At 43.1% G+C, this 15,513-nt stretch overlaps 1 protein-coding gene across 2 annotated transcripts in view; it reads right to left on the bottom strand.

The window, feature by feature from the left end:
* THOC5 (THO complex 5) overlaps positions 1-15,513 on the bottom strand; it is a 1,209,707-nt gene that overhangs the window by 341,778 nt on the left and 852,416 nt on the right. For both annotated transcript variants that reach the window (XM_044068466.1, XM_044068467.1), the window contains one exon: positions 7,605-7,706. In XM_044068466.1, coding sequence (XP_043924401.1) covers positions 7,605-7,706 — 102 coding nt within the window. The remainder of the gene's footprint in view (positions 1-7,604; positions 7,707-15,513) is intronic.

Raw genomic sequence — 15,513 nt, 5'->3', positions numbered from 1 at the left:
CTTATCTTTGCGTCTTTTAGTCAAAACTGGAGTCGGAGTATCCGACGACATAATGTAGTTAAATTTTTTGCCAAAATAGTGCTGGGCGAACTCCGCCCGACGCTTAATGGTGTGTTTGTTGAATGTAGCACAAAAACGACAGACCGAGACGTCGTCGTCTGGGCCAAAGCAATGAATGCAGCGGGAATGAAAATCCTTATGCGGTATTTGCTTCCCACATGAAATACAATTATTAACTTTGTCTGACATCGGTCTGAGGCAAGAAAAGTTTCAACGGGTACTTAGCTTTCAAGAAGACTTCGGTTGCAAAATTTTCGTAATTTCAGGAGCTGGCCAACCGGCACTTGCGAACTGCTTCTGCTTCAGGCACCGCGCGGCAAGAAAGACTGAAGAAAATGGCGTCGGCTGGTTCTTTTGTACCCCTGTCGCACTGACGTCAGGGAAGAAGCGACGACAACCGACGCCGGACCTAGACTTTGGAATTCGGCCGAGGACCCGCTTGACGGCAGGAGAACCCATCTTTTATGACTGCAGCTGTATGCACGATGAACATCAACAAAATGTCAGGGATACTAGCTGAAAAGAGATCTAGACTGCCCAAATAGAAAATCTCTTCCATTTTCTGGAATACATCTTTTTGGTAGATAGCTTTTGAGAAGCCAAAATAATGCTCTTAACCAGGGAAGGAAGCCTGGACTGGGAAAAAAATCATTGGAACTGGCACTGGAGGTACCAAGCGGTCAGATGGAGACTGAAGTTTGGGAAGAGGAAGTCCCCAAGGATGGGAAATGAGATCTGGAGTGGGATCTAGTATCCAAGGCGGATAGCTCAGATAAGACCAAAGGAGGGAAAACCATGCCTGATAATGCTGGAAAGGGGTAATGAGGATGAGAGGATTCTCCAGGTGACGAGCTTTCTGTAAGACTTTGGGAATGAGGGGAGTTGGGGGATAGGCATATAGAAGTCCAGATGTCCAATCGTGCACCAAAGCGTCCCTCAGTGACGCCCCTGCTGGGGGCAACAGGGCAAGGTAGTTGCAGTATTTCTGGTTGTCCGGAGAGGCAAAGAGATTGCAGCAAAGGATACCCCAGTGGTCGAATACCCAATGTGCCACTGACGGTTTCAGGGACCGCTGATGAGGACTCAGGATAGGTCTGCTGAGTTTGTTGGCTAATACACTGGAACTGCCGGGAATGTGCATTGCAAGAAAGCACCTGGAAGACATTGCCCATTCCCACACTCTCATGGTCTCTCTGCACAGGGGATATGATAATGTTCCCCTCAGCTTGTTGATGTACCAGACCACTGCCATGTTGTCGGATTGAACTGCAGTTGTCCTGAGAGGGAGACAGTCCTGGAAGGCTTGCAACATTAGGAGGACTGCTCTCACCTCCAGGACATTTATGTGCAATTTAGTATCTAAGGGGGACCATGTGCCTTGAACGGTCCTTCCCTGATAATGCCCCCCAACCCAACAGGGAGGCATCCTTGGTTACCGTGGCTTGGGGCTGGGGAAGACAGAAGGGTCTGCCTAGAAGAAGATCCTAAGCTTGGAGCCATCAAGCAAGGTGACGTCTGCAGACATGAGAAATCCTGATGAGCACAGACATGGGATGAAAGTGAGCTGACCATTACACCGCTAGGGTCCACTGCAGAACTCTCATATGATATCTGGCGAGAGGGACTATCTGGATCGCCACCGCCATTGAAACTAGTGGTTGCAAAATTAAGTGGACTGTGGGATGTTTCAGTTCCAGCAAAAGACGGACCTAGTTTCAAATAATCTCGACTCTGTGTAGGGGAAGTGCTACAGTCTTTGACACAGTGTCCAGAAGGACCCTGATAAATTCCAGGCTCTGACACGGGGCAAGATGGGATTTGGAAGTTTGACTGTGATGCCTAGATCCTGAAAGAAGAGAGAGCAAGTGTAATCTGTGGCCAATGAGTTGATGCCTTGTAGGGGCCATGAGGAGTCAATCATCCAGGTATGGGAAGACCTGGAAACCTTGCAGCCAGAGATGAGCTGCCACCACTGCCATGCATTTGGTAAATACCCAGGGGGGCTGTGGTGAGTCCGAAAGAAAAGGGCCCTGAACTGATAGTGAGTGGTCCCGACCCAGAAGTACAGGTATCTCCCAGAGCGTCTGTTGATCTTGATGTGATAGTATGCATCTTTGAGATCTACTGAGCACAACTAATCGTCCTTGCGCAGAACAGGTAGAATGGACTGAACAGTGACCATCCAGAACTTCGACTTCTTGACCGACAAATTTAAAACACTGAGATCCAAAAGGGACATAGGTTCCCATTTTTTTATGGCACCAAAAAGAAGCGAGAGTTAAGTTCTGGATCCTCGTTTCCTGTTGGGACCCCCTGGATGTCTCTTTTTTGAAAGAGGTCTCGAACCTCTAGAAGGGTCAACTCCCTTTGGCAGGGTGGAACGTCTGGGAGAGGTTTTTGAGATGGAGAGAGCAGAAAAAAGGGTATGAAGTAAACCCCTGGACACAATGTTTAACACCAAATGATCTCAGGCAATACTTGTCCAGCTAGTGGGTGGAGGGAGAGATGACCCCCGACTGCATCCAGGGTAGGACAGCTGGGCAGGAACGCTGAGAGGACTTCTCCAAGAAGAGTTCCAGGGAGTCCTGGTTCTGCAGACCTCCTCTGCCTCAGGGACAGCTTCTGTTCAAACCCCCTTCTCCAGCTGGAGGAAGGAGGATTTTTGTGAAGCATCTTAGAAGGAAGACTGTCACCAGTGAAAACACAGTTTCTTACTACCCCTTCGATTTTTGGAAAAGGATCGTTGGGCTGTAGAAAACTTGATCCCGACCATGGACAGAGTCTTTCCCTCCTGCTCACTGTGGGTTAAAGTTTCTCTGACTGAAGGACCAAACAGAGTTGACCCGTCAAAAGGGGCATTAGTGAATGATGCCTTGAAGGGTTCCGCAAACTGACAAAGGTGAAGCCAGGCATGACATCTAATGGCAATGGCAGTGCCCGCCACTTGACAGGTGGCCTCCACAGCATTGGAGATCAAGTGCATTGAGACGTTAGCTACAAAAGTCAGAGTAGACAACTTTGGAGAGACTAACTTGAGACTCTCCGGAGGTAGCAACTCAGAAAGGGAGGTGGAAAACTCTGATATCAAGTCCCTTTGTAGTCGGGTAAAATGTGCCATGTATTTGGTGGCTCTCAGTCCGAACGTAGCTGAGGCAAACACGCACTTCCCAAAAGGGTCAATCACCTGGGTCTCCTTGTTCGGGGCATGGACCATGGAAGCTTTGTTTGGTGAGCTCCTTTTTTGTAGCTGCTGCAGCCACAACAGCATCAACGGGAACACCCTTGCTCCCAAAAGCCTTGACCTTGGGGGGGGGGGGGTGCTTAAGAACATATTGGCTCTCATGGGGATTGGTTCCACTGTGTCTGGCTCCTTCCACGCCCTGTCGCATATGAAATGGGCAAGCTCAACAGCAGGGGAGACACCAAAGGAGAAAATGGACCCTGTCCTGAAGGGCTTCAAGAACACGGATTCCTCCAAAGACGTGGCAGGGAAAGACCAACCGCCTCGCTGTCTAAGGATCTCGAGGATGTCCCCAAAGGACACATCCTCAGGCAGAAGTCTGGGGGACTAGTCTCCTTCCTCGAAATCCGTGTCTTCAGTGAGGGACTCTTGAGGGGAGTCTAAGTGCCTCCTCTTGCACGTCCTCTTCCAAGAAGGCTCCTCCATGGTGGTCTCTGGGGAGGACATGGAAGAGGTAAGGACCCCTATGGGGGTAATGCCCATCAGAAGGCGCTCATGGGATGGCTGACCCTGGAAGGATAATGAGGTCTCGCCATCCAAAATCGAGTGGGTCTGGGGAGTATCCAAAGTTGAGGTAGAGGCAGCTGCCCAGTCATAGACTGTCCTCTCTACCATCCAGAAAGCTGACGGGCTTGACAAAGCCCCCCCCTCCACCGGCCACAGCTGATGGGATGAAGGGGTGACCCCAATGTGGCACCATCTCCAAATATCGGCCCCGAGCTGTCCAAAGTGGATGCTCCCAGATGGAGGGAATGGTCCAAAAGCTCCAGGCCCAACCCCACTCCCTGGCAACCCCCATCGACCTTGCGGGGCAGAGGCACTGCCAGCTCCAAGGGCAATGGAGCTGAGCCAGTCAGGGACCCTGACGGTGTGGGAAAAGGAAGAAATATCCAACACCATTGGCCTCTCCCCTGGGGGTGCCCTGATCCTGAGGGACCAAACCCAGCTGGGTCGGTCCAGGAGAGAAGAGTTCTGTGGATGGTGAAGATCCCCTAGGCAGGGGATGGCAACATGTCCAACTCAATTTGGGCTTTGAGAAAGCTCATCATCATCATCCTATCCATACCTGAGGGGAGCAGACTCCTGGTGGATCAGAAAGAAAGTGAGGAATGACCCAACCTAGCTGAGGGCTACAGTCTCGAGAAGGAGGCCTGCTTGAAGCCCTTGGATCAGATCTCCTAAGTCTGGGGGGGATTCTTTAATAACAATCAGATCCCACAAACCTGTCAGATCTGAGGGACTATTTGGATCAGAGACGTAGAAGGTGTCACGGTCGGATCTGACGGGTGGGTCAGATCAGAGGGCAGTCTAGGCTGTATCGGATCAGAGGACCTCTGAGGCTCTGGGGTCTCGGATCCAACAGGAGGAGCTGGGGCTCTCTGAACAGCGCAGCCCAGATCCGAACCGAAGGAGGCTGGTCTCAGATCTGGGGAGCTGCGATCCGACAGCCGCGACTTTTTGGCAGGAGAACCCCTAGAAGATGAAGACTTCCTCTTGAGATCCGAAGGAGGCTTAGACGGGGACCCCAAAACCAAGGGACCCCCTCTGGCTGGCCCTTTCAGCAGGAGCTTGTTCCTGTGATCCAGGAGAGCCCTGGGGTTGAATCCGGCTAAACGTCACATTCAACCTCCAGATGTGGCTGTCCCAGACAGTAAATACACTCCTAGTGCAAGTCAGAATGGGGCATTTTCCGACCACACAAGAAGCACCTTTTAAAACCAGTGGGTTTTCGTAAGACACACACACAAACAGACACAGGCACACACACACAGAGACACAGGCACACACACACAGAGACACAGGCACACAGACAGACATACACGCACACAGACAGACACAGACATACACGCACACAGACAGACACACACACACACACAGACAGACACACACGCACACACAGACAGACAGACAGACACGCACACGCACGCACACACAGACACAGGCACAGGCACACACACAGACACACACACAGACACACACACAGACACACACACCTGCACAATGCACAACAATCAAGAGGGAAAGGTGAAAGGTAGAGAAAGGAATGGAGTAGAAAAGGGCTAGCAAGAGACCCAGGAAGAATAAGGGCAGAAACCTGGTAAAGGGGCTTAACAATTACATTAAACAGTACTGGGAAGGGAGGTAACTATCCAAGGAAGACAGAGAAAGGTAGGAGATACAGAGAAGCAAAAAACCCTGAAAAAATAGGAAAAAGTACACTTAACTGAAATCTCTTTGCTTGAGCTACAGGAAGCATGTCTTGAACGAAATCGCAGCAAATGAGATCTGAGGGTTGTGGGTAGGAAGGGATCTTGGGAACGGAAGGAGCTTGAGCTCAGGAGCCGTCTTCCTGGTTGCTGGCTCGGATCCGATGTTGGATCCTACACCCATCCATGATCAATAATGACACGGATAGCATCAGATCAGTATGTTTTTGCTCTCTGCTGTGACTGTCATTGGCCCTTTTGCCTCACCCCAGGTTTCCCCTTAAATCTCCCCTGTCAATGGAGTTTTTTCCTTTTCTGCTTGCCCTTACACTGTTTGCAGTACAAAGGGCCAGGTTTGGAGGGGTAATTCCTGTCATGTATGGGCATGAGGGAATGAAAAAAAAAACTGCCTCAATCCCTGAATGACCATATCCCTTTCTACCATTTCTTAAAACAGCAGGTCCCTGTTTGGTGGGACACTGATGACTTGTATCTCCACATCTTCTGGTAAGGACTGCAATCTTAATCGGACATATACTTATAACGCGGCATTTGGAGCTGCTGCCACTGGCCTTATCTAAAGCCATCATACCCGCACTTGATTGAGAGTTTTGGTCACTTGGTTAGCTGTCTGGGTGAGTTCCAACTGTTTTGCCCCAAGCTTCTTCTGGCCTCAAGGACCAAGGGGGTGGGAGGAATTTATTCATGTGAATTTACTGGTTTCTGGTCCTGAAGGCAGAGATGACAAGAAAATAAAGAGAGAGAGTTGAAAGAATGCAGTCACCCATGTGTTTAGAGAAAAACATCAAAACATACTCATACTGCATAAAGCTTCTTGAATAATGCTACTGAGAAAGGTTTCCTTGTGAAATGCTCACTCTTCAAATGTATTTTAATCACAAGCACTGCAAAGGCAACACCAATAACTGGTCATCAACACAAAGAACAGCACATGTCACAAGATCAATATGTATTAAGAACTCCAGGCAATAGCAATAACTGGTGAGCTACACTAAGGAAACCATCTGCCATGTGGTCAGCATGTATCAAGGACTCTTCATGAGACTCTTTTCACAATGAACATATGCAAGAGCAGCAGCAAAGGTCACTAAATTAAGCAAACGTTAAGTGCTTTGTACACAGTTGTAAAATGTTACAACACAACCTTCAACTCAGCAGCAAACCTCAACAGTGGCCAGCTGGAAAAGTGGTAGTCAAGTTATGACCTGCTATGTAGAGAAGGGAAACGTATGTAATGGGGCATAAACTTTAACAAAGCAATATTCCCAGTGGAAGCAAACCAGTGAGCTATGTTGTTACAGAAGACAAGTCTGCTATTATTTTTTCAATATAATTTTGCATCTGTGTCTACAGACCACAACACTTTCCAAGAAAGGACTTGGCACAGTAGTTCCTCTTTACCAAGGATGGATCCAGCACACTGCTGGGGCAAGAGATGTCTAGAGGGGCTGTTGCAGTCAGCCATGACGGCTGCTTTTGGCTTTGCCAGCATCTTAACAACTTAAAGCTTTCTACAGTTCCTGCATCAACCCTATGGCAGTGACATGGCAACAGAATCACTGCAAGACTATATTCACCCTAGCATGAGTGTACGTTCGCACACATCGACAAGGGCTATCATCACTGGCTTTGGTATACGCATTCCATGTCTTCCTTGCTTCAGACTCCCTGCTCATGCAAGCCTGTGCCTGTCCAGAATCAGCAAGGCCAACCAGTTGGATACCACTGTCTCCCCTAGCTTCATTCACTCGCATTCTCCAAAAACCCCAAGCTCTTTGAACACATGAGCTTCCATCTTCAAAGTTGGGTTGTCTTGGTCACAGTCAGAAATTCATCCTTCTGCATTACTGAGCCAGGCTACAACTGTTACCATGGAATGCACTTGTGTGATTTACTACCTGGATTAATCTCTCTCTTCTGTCTTCATTAAGGTTATATGTCTAAAATATGCACAGTTCTAACTATGGTGCTAGAGCCTAGCCATGGAATTTGAAAATAAAATAAATGGTTGGCAATAGAATAGTGAAGTAACAAAAGTAAACATTGTAAATATTCACAAAATAGCATTCACTTACCCTACTTTGTCAAACTGGTATTGGTTGGCAGGATTAGGAGTCTTCATCCCATCATCATTTGGATAAAGGCAGTTTAGAAGTGAATGTGGTGAAAGCAGATCCCTGAATTAAAAAAAAATACTCAAAACTACTGTTCAGTTATAAGCTCTACTGACTCACAGCACTTGTTTTGGAGTTTTTAAAGCTAAGTATCAATCATCAGTAGATTTCCACACACAAAGCAACCATAAAATATGCATTCAGCAGTCATGAAAAGTAAGTAGTGTTGTGGAGATCTACTTAACGTAGGAAACATCTGCAGTTGTTACAGGTGCACCTCTGATTTAAGAAAATAAGCATATGACACTATTCTGTACTATTTTACATACTTAATGATGTGCATCTTACTGACATTACAGGTCACCTATTCAGGTAAGCCAAAAAAAGTACAGTTGTGTAAAATCTTACCATAATGGTAGATGTCCTTGCCTTCACTGCTGCAGTATTTCATTACTAATGGGATTTCCTGTTGTGAAGCCTTCCGTCCAGCCAGTTTACAAAAGATTTCCATTGCTTTAAGGTACGCTGAATGTCACCTGCTTACTCCTTGCGTAAGGTAGGGCATAAAGGTGACGGTTCAGGCGTACCATCCTCAGAACAGATTGCTCCAGTAGGAACAGCAGTCTAAGGAAAACCAAAGAGAATCTGCACAGCCAGGAAGGAAAAAAGACCAGGGGAATGGAGGGAGGGAGTGAATACTGCAGCAGTGAAGGCAAGGACATCTACCATTATGGTAAGATTTTGCACAACTGTACTACGTCCTTACATTCACCGCTGCAGTATTCCTTACGAATGGGGGAGTGCAAAAGCTCAAGAAGAAACCTGGGAGGAGGAAGCAGCAGAGCCCTCCAAGAAGCCATGAAGAACAGCAGCAGCAAAACCAGCTCTAGCTCTGGAGATACCATCCAACTGGTAATGTTTGGCAAAGGTATGCACAGAAGTCCAGGTAGCAGCTTCAACAATAGAATTAGCATCTAAACCTTTGAAAAAAGCACCAGAAAAGGCCACAGCTCTAGTGGAATGAGCCTTAATAGAAGAAGGAAGGTTCTCGCCATGAAAAATGTAACAAAAGGAAATAGCCTTTGAAATCCAAATGGAAATAGTTTGCTTGGAAACAGCCAGACCTAAAGACCTAGGATAAAATGAAACAAATAACTGCTCAGACTTCCTGATAGCTTTGGTTTTATCCAAATAAAATCTAAGCTGCCAATCCACATCTAAGGTATGTAGTACCCTCTCATTGTCAGACTGTGGAGAGGGAAAAAAGGTAGCAAATTAATAGACTGATTAACTGACAACTCATTAACCACCTTGGGCATAAAAGAAGGATTAGTACGCAAGGACACCCTGTCCTCATGAAATATTAAAAAAGGTGGACAAGCCATAAGGGTTTGCAACTCAGATACCTGTCTGGCAGAAATAACAGCTAACAAAATAGCTGTCATCCAAGAACAATGTTGCAAGGAAGCTAAAACAGCAGCCTCAAAAGGAGCCCAAGTTAATTTTCCAGAACAAAATTAAGATCTGAGGGAGGAGGAACAGGGTTTCTGGGAGGTCTAATTTTAAGGATGCCTTTAAGAAACTGCTTAGCCTCAAATCTAAAAGTTAACGGGGGAGTTAAAGGCAGACAAGCAGAAAGAGCTGATAAGTGGGCCTTAAAAGAAGAATAGGCCAAACCAGCACTGAGCAACTCACACAAATAAGAAAGAACCAAAGGAATATCCACAGAAAGTGGGGCCAGGTCATGAGAAAGACACCAAATAGAAAACCTCTTCCATTTAGATAAGTAGGATTTCCAAGTAGTAGGGTTCCTGGCCTCCTGCAGGACCTGCAGCACGTCCTCAGAAAAAAAAGGTGTTTATGAGCAATCAAACCCCTATCACTCACAGTGTCAGCGTGGACAGGTGGGGATGGATGAGAGACCCCTTGTCTTGTGTGAGGAGATCCACCCAGTGAGGTAACATGTGATGATTGCCCCTGGCGAGATGTAGAAGTAGAGGGAACCAGTGCTGTCATGGCCAAACGGGAGTCACCAACAAGATTTTGGGAGCATCCCGTTGAATCTTGAACAGGATTCTCAGAATGAGAGAAAGGGGAGGGAATGTATGAAGAAACATCCTCTTCCAAGAAAATGAGAGGGTGTCCACCGTCCAGACCAGAGGGCCTGGTACTCTGGCACAAAACATAGGAAGTTGTCTGTTCAAAGGGGAGACAAACAGATCTACTTGAAGAGTACGCCACTGGTGAACCATGTCCAGAAACACATCCCTGTGAAGCATCCATTTGTGGGATTGAGTGAAGGACCTGCTCAGAATGTCTGCCACAATGTTCTGATCTGAAGGAATGTAAACTGCTTGAAGAGTCACCATATTGGATAGCCAGATCCCATACCAAAAGTGCCAGCCGGCAAAGACGGAAGGATCTCGTACCCTCCGTTTGTTGATATATCACATGACTGTGGTACTGTCCGTGAATACCCTGAGAGGCCCTGCAGAGAAGAGAGGATGAAAGGCCTGAAGAGCCAGCATAGCAGCCCTCATCTCATTGATGTTGATGTGCTCCTTCCGCCAAAGCGACCACACTCCCTAAACCTTCAGGGAGCCAAACGATGCTCCCCATCCCACATCTGAAGCGTCTGTGAACATATCCTAAGAGGGAAGCGAAAGCTGGAGCCCTGGATTCAGAAACAATTGCTGAATCCAGCACAGAAGTTCGACCTTGAGACACAGGAGAAGAGGAACAGTAAAGTCGACAGGATGCGCATGCTAAAGCCAAATCGACTTCAGAAAGCACTGGAACTTCCTCATGTGGAGTCTGGCCAGAGGAAGCATCGGAATGGTGGAAGCCATGAACCCCAGAGCTGTCAGAAACTCCCTGGCTGAAATGGAGGCCAGGGGAAGAAGAGTTTGAAAGAAAGAAATGAGAGTTAATGCCTTTGGAGGAGGCAGGGATGCCAGCATTGGTACGGTTTGACACCTGCAACCCAGAATGACATGATCCAGAGGAGGAGTCAGGGAAGACTTATAGAACTTTATTGTGAACCCCAGCTCTGAAGGAGAAATGGTAAAATGAAGATTTTGCAAAAGGACCTCTGGTGAAGACACCTGAATCAGCAGGTCATCCAAATAAGGAAAGATTTTGATCCCCTGAAGCCTGCAAAAGGCAATCACAGGAGCAAGGCATTTGGTGAACACCCTTGGGACAGTAGAAAGGCCAAAGGGCAAAGCACAGAACTGAAAATGCCAGGAAGCAACAGAGAAATGCAAAAATATCCTGAAAAGAGGATGGATCGGAACATGGAGATAAGCATCCTTGAGGTCCAGAGACACCAGAAAGGCATGAGGGAGCAAGAGCGGAAAAAGGGACTGAAGGGGCAACATCCAAAAGGAAGGCACCTTCAAAAAGATTTTCAGATGGGAGAGGTCCAGAATAAGTACCTTCTTTTCTGGGCACTAGAAACATTCTTGAATAAAACCCCTTCCCCTCTTTGGGACACAGGCACTTCTTGAATAGTACCTTGAGACAAAGAGGTCCCGAAGAACCTCTGGGAAAAAAGGAAGCTGTTCCTGAGGAGGCTGAGGAATGCCCATAAAAGGAGGATGGGAAATCCAGACCATGAAGTACCTTTGACGGATGATTGACAAAACCCAAGAATCCTGGGTGATCCAGAGCCAAAGAGAAAGGCGAAGAGACAGAGGAATGTGGCCGGGAATGGGTGGATAGTCAGACAGTACCTGCTTTGTCAGGAAAGGAAGGCTTAGGAATTCTTGCAGTCTAAGTGGCCTTAGCAGAAGGAGTTCGTTTACTACCCTTTTTCCTTTAGAAGGAGGGTGAGACTGCCTATGTACAAAGGCTGGCTTAGAAGGGTAATTCCACTGAAATTTAGACACAGAAGAAACAAAGATGTGCTTAAGTTCCTGTAAAGCCTTCCCCTTGTCCTGAAGAGACTTAAATAAACCAGCAGCCGCTTCCCCAAACAAGAGTCATATCCAGAGGGTCATCCAGCAACGAAGCCTTAATATAATCAGGCAAAGGTTGAAGCCAAAGCCAAAGCCATGAATATCTCCTCAGGACTGAACCAAAAGCAGCATCCCTAGAAGAGGCATCCGCAGCACCACAACTACAATTGATAGAATTTAGAACTACCTGAGAGGAAGTCGCAAGCAAGGAAAGAGCAGAAGATTTACCCTCAGTCTGGAAGATCAGAAAGAACCTGACAGGCCTGAGAAAGAAGAGCCAAGACATACCTAGAAATATGGGTCTGATAATTAATAGCCCTAAAAGCTAAGGTAGAGGAAGTATAAACTTTCTTACCCAGTCTATCCATGGTCCTACTATCCTTGTCAAAAGGCAGTATCTTGGACAAAGAGAGCAATTGAGATGGCTTATCAGAGGCTACAGACACCACAGAGGGGTCAGCAGCAGGAGATTTAAACAAAAAGGAACAATACTAAGGCACCCTGTAAAAATTATCAAACTTCCTGGGAGTAGAGGGCAGAGAATCTGGTGCTTTAGAGGCAGTGGAAAAAATATCCAATGCAGCAGGCAAGACAGGAGGAATGGCCACAGGTTTAGAACATTCCATTTGCAGCAACTCATAGTACCTCTTATGGATATCTGAAACCTGGGCACAATCTCACTTAAAAAGGTCCATCATTCTAGATAGTGTCGCAAAGGAAATTTCCTCAGAGATTATCAAGAGTATGAGAATCCTCCTCCTTAGACCCATAGCCTAAAGGAGAAGGAATCTGGGCAGAATAAGCAAGGGAGTCATGATTAGAATCCACCTTAGAAGAATGGAATTCTCTGGGCCTTTTAGGGGAAAAAGGGGAAGAGGCGGACCAAGGAGGAGCAAAAAATGAAACTCCTTGAGGAGGCCACAATGACAGTAAGCCATTAAATAACCCCAGATTAAAGGCCTGTCACTCAATTTGAGGATCCCTAGGAGCAGAAGAGACATTGTTATTTTTCGGTTTCTTCTTCAAAGGGACAGCTGTCCTGGAACCCTAAGAAGGCCCAGACTCAGGATGGCACTCCACAACTGCAGTAGGAATCCCTTCCTGAAAGAGAAGCTGCGGAACCCCTTTAGACCTCTCAGAAACAGTCAACCGCGGTTCCCTCTGAACGCCCAAAATGGACACCTGCAAAGCCTCGTTGGACGTGCTGCCTGCCAGATCCTAGCCGGCCTCCAACTCAGACACAGTAGAAGAAAATGACAAAACAACTGGGTGAGACTCTGTGTGCATAATAACCTCAGGAGAAACACCCGGCAGAGGCTGGACAGTGGAAGATTCCGGCCTTACATTATGCACCTACTTCCCAGAGGGGTATTTAAATACCATGTGACAGAGCCAGAGCTACTACTGGTGTACATTAGCTATACATAATCAAATGCCTTCTATTAACAGTCTCTGGGAAAGGCTACAGAATAAACTGATTTGTTTGAGTAAACCTCAGAAACCTCTTTTAAGGAAGAAATAAGTAAATGGAACACCAAATAAATGCAAGAGACCACTGGTCCAAGATCCCTGTGGTAGATGCAACAAAGAATTAATCATGACTTGGGGAATTTTACATTCTATCACTAATTAACATCCTAGTTTATTACCTGCTATTCTAAATGTCTGTCCGCCAAATGGGTAAGAAATAATGCAACTCAATTTTTTGTCTGGGGGCAGTATGTTTATGCATGATGTGAGAATCAGAAGTGCAAAGAAATGTTGATTTACTGTAATACAATACAAATGCCAGATATTTGTGTTGGCAATCACATACGAGTCACGGCTGAAAAGGGTCAAAAGACCACTCCACTAAGCTGGTGAACAAATAGTAAATAAGTGTACTATGGCAAATACGTTGTATAATATGGCACACAAATGTGGAATGAACATATGTCAAAGTCCATTCTAAATGGTATTACTGAAAGTACTGTTTTACATATACATATCTCTCTCTCTCTCTCTCTCTATATATATATATATATATATATATATATATATATTTTTAATTAAAATTTTAACCACTACTTCAAGGTTGTGAAGACATATTTATACAAACATTTAATGTCATGAAATTGCAGCAGTCAGAAGTTCACTTTCTTTTATTACAACTAAAACTTAGAAATGCTTTGATTCTAAGACTCTGCAGATGATTTTGCATTTGTTCTCAAGAAGCACATTATCTCGCATACCTAATGCAAACCAAACTTATACACAGTCTTGCCTCAAATATGAAAACTAAAAGATGATTGAAGAAAAAAAAAAAATTTTATAAAAAATTTTGTTGAATATATATATATTTTTAAAAAAAAAAAAAGAGAAGAAAAATTAAGTAAGTAAATATATTTTTTTCACACCTAGCAGTTGTTTAAAATTAATACACAAAGTTGAAAAAAAAAAAAAAAAAAAAAAAACACAAATGTATGTGTTTAAATAAATACAAAAGAGAAATAAAAAAAATGTATATATGTGATATAAAAAAGAAAATGTTAAGTGAAAAAAAAAATTTTGAAACAAATAAACTGAAGAAAAAAAAACAAAGGATAAGAAAAAAAACAAAAAAATGAAGATAATTTTTTAAAAAGTAATGACTCTGTGTATTTTTTAAAAAATTTAAGAAAAAAAAAAGAATTGAAAAAAAAAAAAAATATTGAAGATGTTAAAATGTGATTTTCAATAAAATTAGAAAAAATATTATTCAAATAAGATTTTTTATTTTTTTATTTTAATACACAAGTAGTGAAAAAATTAAAAGTAAAGAAAAAAATAAAAAGATATATAATAAAAAATAGATTATGAAATGGGATATAAAAAATTTAAAAAAATTAAAACAGAAAAAAAAGAGAGGTAAAATAAAAAAAAAACATGTGATTTTTCTATAAAAAAGCTTGGAATAAATGTAATTAAGTGAAATTAAAAGGGGTGGAAAATTTTAAAATAAAAATGTTAAATTTAAAAAGTGTTTAGAATGAGAGAAGAAAATTTTAAATATAAAAAAAAAAAGAGAGAAGTGTAGAGAAATTTTAAAAAAAGAGATTTATTTTTCCCTCAGTTTTTAAAATATAGTCCACTTTTTTCCCAACTTAGTTTATCCAAAAAAAAAAAGCAGACAAAAAAAAAGCAAAATATTTTAAATTCAACAAAAACTTTTTAAAAAATTTTTGCAAAAAAAAAAAAAAAAAAGTAAAAAAATAATTTCAGAGTTTGTATTTAATTGGCAGAGAGAAAAACAGCTTTTTGCTACTGAAAAAAAAAATGCAAAAAAAAAAATTTAAAAAAAAACAACTAAAATGCATGAAAAAAAAGAAATGAAAAAAAGTAAATGTTTTTTTTTTAAAAAAAATATGGAAAAAAAAAAAAATGTGAAAAAAATAAAAAAAAAATTATTTTTTATAACAAGAATTCTGATTCTAAATACAATAAAGCAGTTGTGGAAAAAACTGTTTTGCAAAAAATAAAAAGTGAAAAAAAAAAAAAAAAAAATTTTAAACAAACTATGAAAAATGTAAAACTTAAAAAAAATTATTTTTAATCCAAAAAAACTGTAACATGAGCATTTTCAACTTGATACACAGAAAATTATAAAAAGAGAAAATTTAATTTTAAAAAGAACTCTTGTTTTAAAGAAAACATATATTCTGGAATTCTCCAGAAAAAAAATGTTTTTAAAAAAAAAAATCCTGGTTTGAAGGAAGGAAAATTAATTTTAAAGAAAAATTTTTTTTTTCAAAAAAAAAATTTTTTACTTTTTTTTATTTTTTTTTTTTTTCTTTTTTTTTTTTTAATTTGTTGAGATAAAGTTATTTTTTTTTTAAAAATTTCAAATTATGTTTAAATATAAAATTTTTTTAAATTTTCTATAAGGTTTTTTA

Source organism: Protopterus annectens, chromosome 4.part0 (assembly GCF_019279795.1).
Source record: "Protopterus annectens isolate FY-2018-M chromosome 4.part0, PAN1.0, whole genome shotgun sequence".
In the NCBI taxonomy this organism is placed as follows: Eukaryota; Metazoa; Chordata; order Ceratodontiformes; family Protopteridae; genus Protopterus; species Protopterus annectens.
This window is presented reverse-complemented; position numbering and strand designations above follow the sequence as displayed.